We start from the raw sequence: 15606 nt of genomic DNA on the forward strand, positions 1-15606 counted from the left end.
TGGGCAGATGGAAAAGGGATTGGGGGGATTGTAGGGCAGATACAAAGGTGGGGGGAAGCCCTAACTACGTTACCCCCCATAGAGAGGCACCTGGAACCAAGCCCCTCCTCACACCTGGCCTGGCTTGGGGGGATCCCCGCCACCTACAAGACGCGTTGGGCTCAGAAATTCCCCCCCGCCCCAGCCGCCCCCAAAACGGCTGCAGAGGACCCTGCCCCCAGCAGAAACAACACTGCCTGAGTCTGCCAGGAGCCTGCGCTCCTTGCTCGGCGGGGCCCCCGCCATCTCCCCCCCGCTCGGCGGGGGCCCCTTGCTCCCACCCCCCTACCCTGTTCCCCCAGCCCCGGCAGGGACTGTTCGCAGAGCCCAACTTCCCCTGGCCGGTGGTTTCTGTTGCGCTTCCTGTTGGATGTGACGCGGAAGTTGGCCGGGTCGCGAGCGGGGAGGGGAGAGACCCCAAGAGCCTGCTGTTGGGGCGGGTGCCAGGAGCCAGCATGAGCCGAGGGGCCCGGGCCGGGGCCCGAGCGCAAGAGAACGTCCCCTCCTGTCTCCTCCTGGACCATGAAAACCAGCAGGTGTTTGAGCTCCTGGGCCGGAAATGCACGGTGAGGGCCCATGGAGTGAGGGGCACCGGCAGGGCTGGGGGGCGGGAGTGAGGGGCACCGGCAGGGCTAGGGGGCGGGAGTGAGGGGCACCGGCAGGGCTAGGGGGGCAGGGGTTGGGGGGTGGGAGTGAGGGGCTCTGGCAGGGCTGGGCGGTGTAAGTCTGGAGTAAGGGGAACCCCAGATCTTGGGTAGGGGAAGCCCAGGGCTGTCAGAGGCTGCTCATTGGGAGCAAGGGGCACCGGCAGGGCTGGGGGGGCTGGAGTGAGGGGCACCGGTAGGGCTGGGGGGCTGGGCTGGGCTGGCAGAGGAGTGATGGGCCTTGCTTCCTGGCCCCCTTTCGGCCATGCAAATGGCGCTTGTGGGGCTGGTGAGAGGCCCATTGGGGTCCCGCCGGACGCCTGAGGCCAACACCGGAGACGGGGACAGGAACTGTCAGCCTGGGGAGCCGTAGTCAGGCAGGGTGCAGCTGTTCCCAGCCACCCCACCCCAGAGCTGGCTGCATCAGCCGCCATCTCTCTGTAACTCGGATGTCTCTGGCCCAGACCCTGGCCACGTCCGTGGCCCAGCTGTACCTGGCCCTGCCCCCCAACAGCCAGGCCTGGGGCAAGCAGGGCTGCGGGGTCCTCTGCCTGGTCAAAGACAACCCCCGGCGCTCCTACTTCATCCGCCTCTTCAGTCTCAAGGTGAGTCCCAGCCCTGAGAACCCGGGAGTCCTGGTTCCTCTGCGCTAACCACTAGCCCCCGTTCCCCTCCCAGAGCTGGGCAGAGAACCCGGGTGTCTGGGCTTCCCTGCGCCAAGCACTGGCCCCGCTCCCCTGCCGGAGGCGGGGCGAGACCCCCAGGGCGTGTGCCAGGGTTCCCTTCTCTTGCAGGAGGGCAGGCTGACGTGGGAGCAGGAGCTAAGCAGCCTGGAGGCCTATTCAGCTGTGTCTGCCTATTTCCACACCTTCCCCGGGGACGTGAGTATCTGCCCCAGGAGGGCGGGGCGCGAGGGCGGGGCTTCCAAACCGAGCCCCGCCCCCGGGACACAATTTCAGAGACGGGATAAAAGGAGAAAACTGAGGGTAACAAATAATAGGTAGGGCTAGGGACCTCTCCTGGCTCTGGGGGGGAGTGGGGCCTAGGGGTTAGAGCAGGGGGGAGGGAAGCCAGGATGCCAGTGTTCTCCCCTGGCTCTGGGAGGGAAGTGGGGCCTAGTGGTTAGCGCGGGGGGGGCGGGAGCCAGACGCCTGGGTTCTCCCCTGGCTCTGGGAGGGAAGTGGGGCCTAGCAGTTAGAGCAGGGGGAAAGGGGCTGGACGCCTGGGTTCTCCCCTGGCTCTGGGAGGGGAGTGGGGCCTAGTGGTTAGCGCAGGGGGGGCGGGAGCCAGACGCCTGGGTTCTCCCCTGGCTCTGGGAGGGGCGTGGAGCCCCCCCGGACTGGCGAGGTGCCGATTGCTCCCAGGAATGCCAGGCTGGGCTGAACTTTGCGGACGAGGCCGAGGCTCGCGCCTTCCACATGGTGGTGGAGGAGAAGCTCCAGAAGCGCCAGCACAGGATGGGTGAGTGGCAGGGCAGGCGCTGGCCCCCCTGGAGGGGCAGGGCCCCGGGCCCCTTCCCTGGCCCCCCTGGAGGGGCAGGGCCCCGGGCCCCTTCCCTGGCCCCCCTGGGCCAGTATCCTAACGCGCTTTCTGCTCTTTCCTCAGAGAAGCGGCAGCTGCCCCCACCCCCCCCTCCAGTCCCTGAAGGTGAGTCCCCCGTGATCCCGCCGCCCTGCGCAATGGGGCGGGGCTGAGCCCCCCAAGCTCTCCCGTGGGGGAGGGGCTGGCAGGTCTAACACGGCTCTTTCTGCCTCCTCCAGAGCGCAGGACGACGCTGCCCCGATCCCCGATTGCCGGGGGGGACATGAACGGTAAGCGCTCGGAGGAGGGGGTCTGCAAAGGGCTACCCGAGCCCCCCGCCCGCTCCCTGTCCTCCAGGGGAGAGCCCCGGCCCTGCTCCCCACAGCCCCCCCTTTCTTTCCCACAGGTCCCAGCAAACAGCCGAGTTCCCCCTCCTTGAACCTCATTACCATGGACATCCAGAACCCGGACATCACCTCGTCCCGGTACCGGGGGCTGCCGGTGCCCCCCGCTGCCGAGAAGAAGAAAGGGAAGAAGAAGATCTCCAAGGCTGACATCGGCGCCCCAAGCGGCTTCAAGTGAGAGCAGGGGGACGGGGCACTGGGCTGGCCTGAGGGGGCGCCGGCTCCCGCCCGGCCCAGGACAAGGGCTGGCTGGCTTGTGGGGCGGGGAATGGGACAGGGGCCTGTCCCCTCCTGGGGGTGCCAGCTCCCACCCAGCCCAGGACAAGGGCTGGCTGGCTTGGGGGGCGGGGAATGAGACAGGGGCCTGTCCCCTCCGGGGGGTGCCGGCTCCCACCCGGCCCAGGACAAGGGCTGGCTGGCTTGGGGGGCGGGGAATGGGACAGGGGCCTGTCCCCTCCGGGGGGCGCCAGCTCCCACCTGGCTCAGGGCAAGGGCTGGCTGGCTTGGGGGGCGGGGAATGGGACAGGGGCCTGTCCCCTCCGGGGGGTGCCAGCTCCCACCCGGCCCAGGACAAGGGCTGGCTGGCTTGGGGGGCAGGGAATGGGACAGGGGCCTGTCCCCTCCGGGGGGCGCCAGCTTCCGCCCGGCCCAAGACAAGGGCTGGCTGGCTTGGGGGCAGGGAACGGGGCAGGGCACCTGGCTAATCTTTGTTCCATTTACAGGCACGTCACCCACGTGGGATGGGACCCCACCACCGGCTTTGATGTATGTAGCTCCAGAGACAGCAGAGGGCTGTCCCCGTGGGCCAAGGGATGGGAGGTCCCAGGGCAGGGGGCCAAGGACAGGCTGGGGGGCAAAGCTTTGGCATTAGCAATGTTTGTGCATGGGGGGGAGGGAGTGAAAGGGTGTTCCCTCGTGTTTGTGACTACCGGACTTGATGTGCTGGGTGACTGTGCTTCAATTGATGTGCATGGCTGTTCCCCTGCTGCTCTGCCCCTGAAGTGGCTGCATCTTAGCGTCAGATCAGCTATCCCAAAGCAGCGTTATGTGCAGCTGTTCCCCAACTGCCCCACCCCAGAGGTGGCTGCAACTCAGTGCATGGGGAGTCATCCCCATGGAGCATTAGGGGAGCAAACGTGCAGTTCACTTGAGCCCGGACTGCCTAAGATACTGCCTCCCTGTGCCCCCTCCTTTTCCAAACACATCTTTTTCTCCCCATGCATCTTTGCCTGTCCTTAGGGGCAGATCCCTGGCTCTGAGCCTACCCCCAAGGCACTGGGGGACTGGCAGCATGGCTATTCTTGGCAGCGGCCAGGTTAGAGCATGCCCTCGGGACAAGGGCAAGGCGCAGCCAGCTGGGGGCGCTGCTGCAGGTAGCAGGATCCGGCTGGCGCAAGGCCTGGTCCTAGCCCCCCGATGTTTTTGGACTCCAGATGGGATGGGTTCCGTGGGGCTCAGTTGGGAATTAACAGAAGGCCTGTGGAGTGTCACAGCTTGGGGCTGTGGATGGCCCCGTGTTTTGTCGGCCCTCGGAGGCAGCGGCCAATAATCTGGGCACGAGACTTCGCAAGGGGATGGCCCGTCTGATGCTGAGATGCAGCCACCACTGGGGTAGGCTGGGTGGCAACACTCCTATATAACACCACCTGGGGCAGGCTCACCTGGTGCTGAAATGCAACCACCTCTTGGCTGGGACAACTGGGATCAGCCCCATATAAAACCACATGGGGAAGGCTCCCCTGGCGCTGAGATGCAGCCATCTCTGGGGCAGGGCAGCTGGGAACAGCTGCATATAACACACCATGGGGACGGCTTGCTTGGCACGGAGATGAAGCCAGCTCTGGGGTGGGACAGCTGCCATAACTTTCCAGTTGGATCCTTTCAGGAACAGCCCCAGCTGCCTGCTGCATTTCGGAGGTCAGGATTTTAGGGGGTCAGAATGAGGGGGTGCCTGGGGCCTAGTGCTGGCTACAGGGCGGGGCTAATTTAAGGCATGATCCATCAATCGCCTGTCTCTGGATTTCCTCTCCATGTGTCTCTCCTAGGTGAATAACCTGGACCCCGACCTGAAGACGCTCTTCTCCCAGGCTGGGATCAGCGAGGCGCAGCTGACCGACGCAGAGACCTCCAAGATCATCTACGATTTCATCGAGGGCCAAGGCGGGCTGGAGGCTGTGAAGGAGGAGCTTCGACGCCAGGGTGAGCCCTCCCTTTGGGACATGAAATGCGGCCGCTTTTCCCCAGCTCCTCTTCCCCAGAGGGGGCTGCCTCTCGGGGTTGGCGTTATATGCAGCCTTTCTCCCTCTGCCCTGCCCCAGCGGTGGCTGCATCTCAGTCTCCCCATGTGGCGCTTTGGAATCCTCAGGGGATTTGGTGTGGGGCGAAGGGCCTCGTTTTAATTGCAGCTATTTCTCCCCACAGGTCCGGCACCTCCTCCGCCTCCCCCGACTCGGTCTGGGCCCCTTCCCCCCCCACCCCCAGCCTCAGGAAGGGGCAGGTCTGGCCCATTGCCCCCCATTCCAGGTGCCCCCCCGCCCCCCTCATCTGCACCAAACAGGGGGGCTGTTCCCTCCCAGCCCCCCAGGGGACAACTGCCTCCCCCTCGTGGGCCCCCTCCCCCTTCTTCCCGGTCTGGTCCCCCACCTCCTCCGCCCCCTGCTGGGGCAGCTCCTCCACCCCCACCTCCCCCGCCACCCCCTCCACCTCCTGTCTCTTCAGGACCTTGTCCTCCTCCCCCACCTCCCTCAGGGGGGCTCAGCTCCCCCGGGGTTCAGGCCCCTACTGCCCCAAAGGGACGTGGGGCCCTGCTGGACCAGATCCGCCAAGGCATCCAGCTCAACAAGGTGAGTGGGGTGGGCTGTGGGGCAGACGGGGGGCAGGATGAGGGAAGGGAAGAGGGGAGATGAGTTAGGTGATGGGGGGCAGGGATGGAAAAAGTGAGGGGTGGGGGGATGGCTGGGAGTGGGGAAGGAGGCGATGGGGGGCTAAGGGAGTAGAGGACGGGGTGGGATATGGACTGAGGGGAGCAGGGTGGGGAGGGGGCGGCTGGCTGTGTGGGGCGATGAGGGGGGAGTTAGAGGAGGCTTTGGGTGAGGGTGGGGGAAGTGGCAGGGGGTCGGCAGTGCCGGGGTGGCGGGGTCAGGGGATGGGTGCTGCGGGCCCTGACCCCCCTGCCTTGCAGACCCCCGAGATGCTGGACTCCCCGCCGCCCGCGCAGAGCTCCGAGGGCCTGGTGGGGGCGCTCATGCACGTCATGCAGAAACGGAGCAAAGTGATCCACTCCTCGGGTGAGTCGCCCCAACCTGCCACGGGGGCCCCCTCCTCCCCCCGCCCCGCCCCCTGCACCCGCTCACCCTCCTCTTCCTCCCGCAGACGAAGGCGAGGACAACGGAGGGGACGAGGATGAGGATGATGAATGGGACGACTGAGCCCCCGCTGCAGGAACCCCCCCCTTTTCTGCACCCCCTCCCACAGACCAATGCCGCCCCCTCGCCTCTGGGATTCCCGTGCCCGCCTGGCCCCTTTTTTAATAAAGACAGCTCTCGCCTGATGTGGGCTGCCCCGTCTTTTACCCAGAATCCCCCCAGCCTCCCCCTTCCACGCCTGTCACCCCTTCAAACCCAGTTTCCACTGGCCTCTTTGGTGTCAGAAACAACCCAACCCATCACCTTCCCGCTTGGCTCCATGATTCCATCTCAACCCAATCCTAAAAAACAAGCCAAGCTGGAACCGAGCCACCGATATGTGGGGCTCAGGCGGCCGCCAGGGGTCAACAGTGCAGGCTTCAGGGGGGATTGAAACCCGCTGGTTTGGGTCAGTGTCCGAGGGATAGGACTGGAAACAAGAGACTTTGATCAGGAGGAGCGGTGACGCTTCCAACAGCCCGTTGAAAGGGTCTGATTGCCGAGCGACGGTAGCGAGGTGGAAGGAAGAATCCTTAGCCGCCTCCACACCCCCGTTACCAAGCGGGCTTAGGCCGGCTTGGTAACGGGGGTGAATTTTCCACGCCACTGAGGGCCATAAAAAAACATAATCTCCATTTCGACTGTCACCCAGAGCAGCTGCAAAGCTAGCGCCTAGTTTTATTGCTTGTGAATTATGGCTTGTTCATCTCAAGGCTTGGCCGCCATGGAGTTTTTAATTTGGTTTCGGATCTCGACTTTTACTTTTCCGTCAGTTTGACGGCTCGTCTCGCGGTTAGTTCGAAGGCGGGTGGGGAGGGGGAGTCAGGCAATAATGATTTCCTAGAGGGTTTGAGATGGAAAAGTGAAAGCTTAAAAACCCTTCACCCAAATGCTGAGTCAATAGCCTCAGCTCACATTCAACCATGTTCTCAAGCAGCCAGGTTTGTTTTTTCTTTGCCTAGCTCTCTGTTTTGACAGTTATTAATAGAAGCGCCTTTCCCCCTGGGGTTGTGTGTGTGGGTGAAATGGACATTGACTGGGATTTACCCATCAAAAGCCTATGAATTTTGATTTGTTTAATAGGGGTTTATTGTCCCTGTTGCTTTAACCTTTAAGGGTCGTCTTGCTGCAGGCTCCCTCTGCAGACTGAGCCAGACAAAACGATTGTTGCTCCTTTGATTTTTATTAAACACAGTTACCATCAATTGTTTCTCCAGTTGCTTTCATGGCAGCAATCCCAAAGCACGGGGCATTCGCTTGGCTGGCGGAGGGATGCAGCCGCTTCTGGGGTGGGGCACAGAACTGGCGAACGAGGCAGGGGGGGGCCTTTCCTGTCTAGTTTTACCAGGCCTTGCGCCCCACCCTGCAAAACCACCCAACCAGGTTTTTCCTTTCCCATGACTGGGCAACAGCTCAGAGTGCCAGCCCGGGAGCCAAGCACTTGGAACCCCCCCCCCCCCCCCCCGCGCACCTCCGGCTCCCAAGGTGGCTTTTGTCATTGGTGTTGGAGTTTCTCACCCTTTCCCCAGCCTTGTCATTGGCACCTTGCTGGTGATGCCTGGGGACCCAGCATTGGCGTTGGCGCATGGGTGACATCAACCTTCCCTCCCAGCACTGATATTGGCGCATGGGTTATGCCAGCTTCCCCACCACCACGTTGGTGCCTGGGTAACACCAGCCTCCCCCCCCCAGCATAGACGTTGGCGCATGGGTGACACCAACCGCCCCCCCCCAGCATTGACGTTGGCGCATGGGTGACACCAACCGCCCCCCCCCAGCATTGACGTCGGCGCATGGGTGACACCAGCCCCCCCAATTGACGTTGGCGCATGGGTGACACCAGCCCCCATCCCCCACTAGTGCCAGGGACCCTCATTGGCTGAGGAGAATTGCATTGTGGGGGAGAGGGGACATGGTGTTTAGGGCTGGGGAGACACTTCTAGGCTAGGGTGAGGACCTTTCTCTCCCTTCCCCACCCTGCGTGGCGTCGGGCTGGCCCCGCATGGCGGCCTGTGACTCGCACTGGGAGAAAACGGGTTAATTTGGTGCCTTTGGGGCCATTTCCGCGAGTCGTGAGGGTGCACGGCGGCGCGGGGCACTGTGGGAGATGCAAATGAGGCCCGCTGCCGGGGCCTCCGGCGGCCATTGGCTGGCGGGCACGTCAGTCAGGTCGGCCACCCAATAAGAACGCCCGCGGTGGAGGGGGCGGGGCACGTCGCTCTCCCCTCCCCCCCGCGCTTCGGCCACGCCCCCTGGGAGGAAAAGTTTCGGGCGGCCCCAGTGGCTGCAGGGGGAAAAAAAAAAGATGGCGGAAAATTTAAAAGGTGAGCGAGGGAAGCCGGCGCGCGCGGAGCGTGGCGCGAGGCCGAGCAGGGCGCGCGGCGGGAGGGGGCGGCGCAGGGAGGGGGGCTGCTACGAGTTGCGGCGCGAGAGTCTCTCCCCACCCCCCCCCCGCCTTCTTTCCCCGCGCGCGAGGCGGCCCGCGGCGACCGTTAAAGGGGGGGGGGCAGGGGCGAGTCTGAGCGCGCGCGCGACTGGAACGGGCGCGGGGCTGCTGCTCGCGCGCAGGGCGGGAAACCAGGCAGCCTGTAGTGGGCGGGGGGAGGGGCGCACGTGACCCGCAGGGGCCCCGAGGGGCCCCCTCACTTCCTGGCACAGGGCACCCCTGCCTGGCAGGCTGGCATTGCCCCCCCATGTGCTCCAGCCCCCCGTACGCTGCTGCCCCCCCCCGACCTGGCAACCCCCCTCCCGAACCTGGCAACCCCCCCGTACGCTACCCCCCCCGAACCTGGCAACCCCCCCCGTACGCTCCCGCCCCCCCCGAACCTGGCAACCCCCCCGTACGCTACCCCCCCCGAACCTGGCAACCCCCCCGTACGCTCCCGCCCCCCCCGAACCTGGCAACCCCCCCCGTACGCTCCCACCCCCCCGAACCTGGCAACCCCCCCCATACGCTCCCACACCCCCCTGAACCTGGCAACCCCCCCCGTACGCTCCCGACCTGTCGCATCCCCCCCGTATGCTCCCGCCCACCCCAACCTGCCCCCCCCCCCCCCGGTACACTCACACTAACCCTGACACGGTGCGACCCCTCTGGGCACACACCTGCCCCGACATGGGTTGATGCCCCGTGTGCTTGTGCCAGCCCCCTGGTTTGGGGTGACCTGCCGTGGACGCTCACGCCCTGGCACAAGGCAATCCATCCCCAGACACTCAGACTGACTTTTCCGGACGGTCACACCAGCCCCAGGATGGTGTGAGCCCCTGGACACCCACAGACCTTTGGATACGGGGTGGCCACCTCCTGGATGCTCAGACCAGCCGCCCGGCCACACCTTGATGTGGGTGAACCCTTGACCCCCAGCAGATGCTCACACCAGTACTCACTAGGCACGGCGACCTCTCCCTGGGCGCTCATGCTAACCACGTGCTCTGCATGGGTGAGCCGCTCCCCCTGCCCCGGCCCCTCACACCCAACCTGCAGCTCCCTACAACCCCAGCCCTGGGCTCCCTCCCTGCCAGGACAGTACCAGCCCCCTAGTCGTCCCTTGTGCCCGCAGGCTGTGTCGTATACTGCAAGTCCTCGTGGTCGCAGCTGCAGGACCTGTGCCGGCTGGAGAGGGTTTGCTGCCCCTCGCTGGGCATCACGCGCAGGAACCTCAGCCAGTTCGAGGTGGAGTTCCTGTGCGACTACAAGAGAGTGCGGGTGAGTCCGTCTGCCAGCCCGCAACCCCGATCCCTTCCAGGATCCCCACCCCTGCAGCAGGGAAAGCCCCACACTCCTGCAGCCCGACCCCCTGCTTCCAATTCCCCTCCGCAGCCTCACTCTTTCTTGCCTCTGATTCTTTCGCCCCACAGCCCAGATCTCCCGACTCCAATTCCCCTCCGCAGCTTGGATTCCCCCGAGAGCCCAGAAACCCCCACATCCAATTCCCACTGCAGCCGGCCTCCAATTCCTCTCCCCTGACTGGATTCCTCCCACCTCCAATTGTCTTGCCCCCACCCCGGCAGCCTGGATTCCCCCTATCTCTAATTCCTCACCCCCCCCGCCCTTCGGGCAGCCCAGATTCCCTGTTCCTCCCCCACCCTCTCGCCGGCAGCCCGGATTCCCCCTACCTCCAATCCCCCTGTCTCCAGTTTCCACCCCCAGCAGCCTGGATTTCCCTGTCTCTAATTCCTGCCCTTAAACCCAGATCCCCAGAAACCTCTGTGTTCAGTTCCCCCTCCCATACTTTCCTTCCCCTTTCAGCCTGTATCCTCCAGCCTCCAGTTTCCCCACCCTATAGCCCGGATCACTCCCAGAGTTTAGAAACCCCTGCTTGCAATCTCCCCCACAGCCCAGCTCTTCTAGCCTTGAGTTCCCCGTCATAGTCCAGATCCCCTTCCCCTGAGCCGCCAGTTCTTACCCCCCACCCTTGGTAGGATCCTCCTCTACTCCTGATTTCTCATGCAGCACAATCTCCTTCCCTTGGGCCCCCCCCCCCCATCCTGCTCCCCTCTGCCTACCAGTGTTCTGTCTCTGATCTCCTCCTCCAGCACCCTTCTCATTCTCACCCCCTCTGCCTGGCACCCCCAAACACATGGCGCTGCCTGGGACTGATTCTGCCTGCACCTTCCTCTCTCTACCTCCGCTGGGTGGGCTCTGAGACAGGCCTGGTGCATAAACAGCCGGGTGCTGGAGTGTGTCTGGTAAAGACCCTGTGGAAGCCATCTAAAATTCCTAGCTTCTCTCTGGGGGGTGTCCAGTGGTTAGAACAGTGTGTGTGCACGGGGGGATGGCCAGGAGCCAGGACTCCTGGATTCTCTCCCTGGCTCTGGGAGGGGAGCCGGAAGCTGGGAGCCCGGGTTCCACCCCGAGAGAGGGCCTGGCTGATGGGGGCTCTGCTGGCAGGAGGAGGAGTTCTACCTGGTGAAGTGGCGTGGTTACCCAGAGTCCGAGAACACCTGGGAGCCGCGGAAGAACCTGCACTGCATGGGCCTGCTGAAGCAGTTCCACAAGGACCTGGAGCAGGCCTGGATCCGGCGGGACGGCAAGCCCAAGAAGAATGCCCGTTGGCTGGACCAGGGCGTGGCCAACTACGTGGTGCAGAAGGCCAAGCAGCGGCGGGCCCTGCGGCACTGGGAGCGCCAACTGAACGCCAAGCGCAACCACAAGGGGCACATCGTGGTGGAAAACGAGGTGGATCTGGACGGGCCACCCCGGGACTTCATCTACATCAACGAGTACAAGGTGGGCGAGGGCATCTCCCTCACCCAGGTGGCGGTGGGCTGCGAGTGTCGCAACTGTCTGGCCGAGGCCGCCGCCGGCTGTTGCTGCCCCGGTGCCTCCCACCACAAGTTCGCCTACAACGAGCTGGGCCAGGTCCGCATCCGGGCGGGGCTGCCCATCTACGAGTGCAACTCTCGGTGCCGCTGCGGGGCAGAGTGCTCCAACCGTGTGGTGCAGCGGGGCATCCGCTACGACCTGTGCATCTTCCGCACCGCCAACGGGCGTGGCTGGGGCGTGCGCACCCTGGAGACGATCCGCAAGAACAGCTTCGTCATGGAGTACGTGGGAGAGGTAGGGAGCTCCAGGCAGCCACCTATTGGGTGGGGCGGCCAGGGGACAGCTGCACCCAATGTCATGAAACGGGGGCCTGCCTGGCACTGCGATGCAGCCACTGCTTGGGTGGGACAGCAGCCACACACAGGCCACACAGGAATGGGTTTCCTAGTGCTGAAATGTCGCCGTCTCCGAGGCAGAACAGCTGGGGAAGAGCTGCACATATTGCTCTAAGGGGATGGCTCACCTGGCACTGAGATGCAACTTCCTCTGGGGTGGGGCATCTGGGAACAGCCACACAAAGTCCTCCAGTGCTGTCCTCCCATCATGACCCCTCCTGTCCCCTCCCAGATTATCACATCAGAAGAGGCGGAGCGACGAGGGCAGATCTATGACCGCCAGGGTGCTACCTACCTCTTTGATCTGGACTACGTGGAGGATGTTTACACAGTGGATGCTGCGTACTATGGCAACATTTCACACTTCGTAAATCACAGCGTGAGTGGGGAGGCTCCGGAGAGGAGTGGGGGAGCCCATGGGGAAGGGTGAGGCTGGGGGCAGCTGGTGGGTGAATAAAAATTAGTGACTGAAAAAGAAACAAAATATACCCCCCCCCCCTTTTTTAAATACAAACAAAATAATGTTTTTCTAAAAAAAAGTATTTAAAATTAAGTTTGAAACACTGACAGTCAACGTACCAAGCCCATCACTTACGAAAATCGAGGGAAATCTCATTTAACTGTACAGCTGAGTGTATCCGCTATGGCAGTCGGAAAGAAAGGCAGAATGCTGAGCTGTGGAAGTCGGTGGCTCGGACCACACATTTTGCAGGGAGAATATTTGCTTTGGTTCAGTTCATCTACTTAGTTCAGTTCAGTGGCAAGTTCATTGCCAGATAAGAAACCCACGAGGAGTGGTCAAAGCAGGAAAGCTTGTTTTCATTTCCCAGGCTCTGAATAAAAACTTGGTGGGGGAGAGTGAGATCTACTACAGGTTGAACCTCTCTAGTTCAGCATCCTCGAGAGCTGACTGGTACCGAACCAGAGAATTTGCTGAATCGCAGGAGGTCAATATTGCCAGCAGCATGACTGCCACTGCTCACGGGGCTGTTAGAAGACATTTTGGGGTAAATTAGAGCTAAATCACAGCACAGAACACTGAGGGCCAGGACTGGTGGCTGTCCACAAACTTTATGGAACCACGGAAACTTGGCCACACCCACGATCAGTGGACATCTGGCTAACTCCCATCATGCCGGACCACGGATGTTGTCCAATCAGAGTGTGGAACTAGAGAGGATCAACTTGTAGATCTAAAATCCTGAAAGACATTGAAGCTAGAAATAGTCAGTTCACATTCACTAATGACAGAAAATGCTCCCTTGGTTTAATAAAACCCTTTTAAATTCAAACTGCATTTTGATATTCCTATTTCCTTTTGTATTTAGCACATTCAGAAAATGTTGTTATACTGAGTACAGATAACTATTTTCAATGCAAACCATATTTTGATAAACTACTTTTTATGCCTCCAGGGTATTTTAAGGTTGTTTTATCGAAGTAATTAGAAATAATTAAATAATAAATTAAGAATTAAAAATAACTTCTGGTTACCTTCTCCAGACCTGAAGAAACTTTCTGGCTACGTCTACACTGGCAGCTTCTTGTACAAAAACTCTTCCAGAAGAGAGCGTCTACACTGGCATGTGCTTTTGAGCAAGAGCATCCGTGCCAGTGTAGACGCTCTCTTGCGCAGGAAAGCTCTGATGGCCATTTTAGCCATTGGGCTTTCTTGCGCAAGAAATTCATGTTACCTGTCTACACTGGCCTCTTGTGCATGAACAGTTGCGCAAAAGGGCTTATTCCTGAGCGGGAGCATCATAGTTCTTGCACAAGAAACCCTGATTTTCTACAGTAGAACGTCAGTTTACTTGCGCAAGAACACACGGCCAGTGTAGACAGGCAGCAAGTTTTTGCGCAAGAGCGGCCGCTTTGGTGCAAGATCGCGCCAGTGTAGACACCGCCTCTGTGAAGAACGAAACCTTGTCCCTCCCACCAACAGAAGTTGGTCCAATAAAAGATATTACCTCACCCACCATGTCCCTTTTACTAAAAATAACGGTTTTAAATGCAAACATTTTTTGGTAAACTTTACTATTTCCTTCCCTTATACCCAGCACATTGAAGGTAGGTTTTCTTTAAATAATGAAAATTCCGTTTTCAGTGTAAAACCATGTTATGCAAACATATTTTAGGGTAGTTGTCATTTAATGAACAATAGCTCCATTTTAAATGCAAAACATGTTTTGATAAACTCAATTTTGTTTCTTATTATGCATTTCCACATTTTAAAGTGGTTTTTACTGAACTAATTTAAAATTGTTGTGCATTTTTTGTTGGTTTCCATCCAAATTGAACTTGACACAAGTTGTGAGTTGAGACCTCCAAAACTAAATAATATCATATTCACCAAATCCTAACATGATTAAAAGAAAGTAAAATTTAAAAACCCAAATATATAACCTATGTTATAACTAATAATACACTGTTAGTGTAATTTGTTAATACATTAATACAACAACAAATTACACTAACACACGGTATTAAGATACTAATTATGTAGGTTGGGTTGGCAGAATTCATTTTTATAATTTTGATGGACAAAATTGATGTTTTTTTAATATTTTTTCCTGATTTCTGTAGCTTTACATTTTCACAGTTGTGGGATGTTATTGGGGGACGGGGCAGTCAGCTAAGGGGAAGAGAGGCCAGGCTAGAATTATTTAATGACACAAGATACTGAGTTCCAAAAAATTAAAATTTTATAGACATTAAAGCACAAATTGTCAACACAACACCTCAAGATACACCAAGTAAATATCCTTCCAGCAGCATGTTTCTTACTTTGCCTAGCTGTGCAGTGCAACTGATATTTACCAGTAGTGACTGATGAAAATCGAATCCTTCCACGCTGAAAGCTAGGCTGTATATTAATAATTAATCAATATTAATACATCATATTGTCCTATTTATTGATATTTCTAAATGAGAATAAGAAAATGTATTAATATTAATAACTGAAATCCGGTCGCTCATTAATAAATAACGTAATTACTAGATCACTGCTTAAATAAACCTGTGTGAATGTAGCCTGTCCTGCTGAGGAGTGACAAGGGCCCAATTTGGGGCAAACAGGACATTCAGTTGCCAATTGCCTTGTTTTAAGTGACCAACCGACCTGGGCTGGGCTACGGCAGCTTTGCCTCACTCCGGTTACCCCCTCTCTCCCTCTGTCCCCTGCCCAGTGTGACCCCAACCTGCAGGTGTACAACGTGTTCATCGACAACCTAGACGAGCGGCTGCCCCGCATTGCGCTCTTCGCCACGCGGCACATCCGGGCCGGGGAGGAGCTCACCTTTGACTACAACATGCAGGGTGAGTGCCTGCAGGGCAGTCAGGATCCTCTGCTTGGGCTAGCCCAGGGTGGGCTCCTTCCCCTGATGCCCTTTGTCCTCTCCACAGTGGACCCAGTGGATGCAGAGAGCACACGGATGGACTCCAACCTGGGCCGGGCTGGCGGGCTGGCTGGCTCCCCCAAGAAGCGGATGCGGATTGAGTGCAAGTGTGGGGCTGCCTCCTGCCGGAAGTACCTCTTCTAGCCCCCGCGCCCTGCCGGGGGCCTGGGACCCATAGCCGCCACTGTGCAGGGCTCCGTGCGGGAGGAGGGGGCTTATGCCCTCCTTCGGACTTGCCCTGCCCTGCCTACTTGTACTCTACAGGGCGGGGCCTGTTTCCCTGCTCCCCCTCTCCAGCTAAGGGGGATTTATAGGAATGGACCTCATGGATTTTAATCAGTTGTTTCCCAGGTGGTGGTGGGGGATGGCGCCCCCAGGCACTGCCCCACCCCTGGGGAGCCCCTGCCTATTGCGTACAGAGCTCCTGCTGGAAGCTGCCGGTTTGGGGGGGGAGCCAGGACTCTGACTTGAAGCCGCACTTGACCCTGCCTCCCTATGCAACCGCCACAGCAGCGTCATGGGTGGGGGGGTGTTTTTA

The 15606-nt window shown here is 59.7% G+C and overlaps 2 protein-coding genes across 3 annotated transcripts; both read left to right on the plus strand.

Annotated features, from left to right (window-relative positions):
- The first annotated feature begins 22 nt into the window (after positions 1–22).
- WAS (WASP actin nucleation promoting factor) lies at positions 23–6158 on the plus strand. The gene is made up of 12 exons (XM_075918624.1): positions 23–605; positions 1148–1288; positions 1478–1564; positions 2048–2144; positions 2289–2330; positions 2444–2494; positions 2611–2782; positions 3331–3373; positions 4654–4807; positions 5030–5451; positions 5790–5895; positions 5981–6158. Exons 1-12 carry the CDS (start codon positions 495–497, stop codon positions 6034–6036), a joined length of 1482 nt encoding a protein of 493 aa, XP_075774739.1. The 5' UTR covers positions 23–494; the 3' UTR covers positions 6037–6158.
- Positions 6159–8186: 2028 nt separating this feature from the next.
- Positions 8187–15364, plus strand: SUV39H1 (SUV39H1 histone lysine methyltransferase). 2 transcript variants are annotated; one of them, XM_075918627.1, is made up of 6 exons: positions 8187–8336; positions 9573–9718; positions 10904–11572; positions 11906–12052; positions 14859–14988; positions 15076–15364. In XM_075918627.1, exons 1-6 carry the CDS (start codon positions 8318–8320, stop codon positions 15210–15212), a joined length of 1248 nt encoding a protein of 415 aa, XP_075774742.1. In that variant the 5' UTR covers positions 8187–8317; the 3' UTR covers positions 15213–15364. The 2 variants fall into 2 exon arrangements, with proteins under 2 accessions (XP_075774742.1, XP_075774741.1); XM_075918626.1 differs by having other exon boundaries at positions 14859–15364.
- The last annotated feature ends 242 nt before the right edge of the window (positions 15365–15606 follow it).

This window comes from Pelodiscus sinensis, unplaced genomic scaffold (assembly GCF_049634645.1).
Source record: "Pelodiscus sinensis isolate JC-2024 unplaced genomic scaffold, ASM4963464v1 ctg102, whole genome shotgun sequence".
NCBI lineage: Eukaryota > Metazoa > Chordata > Testudines > Trionychidae > Pelodiscus > Pelodiscus sinensis.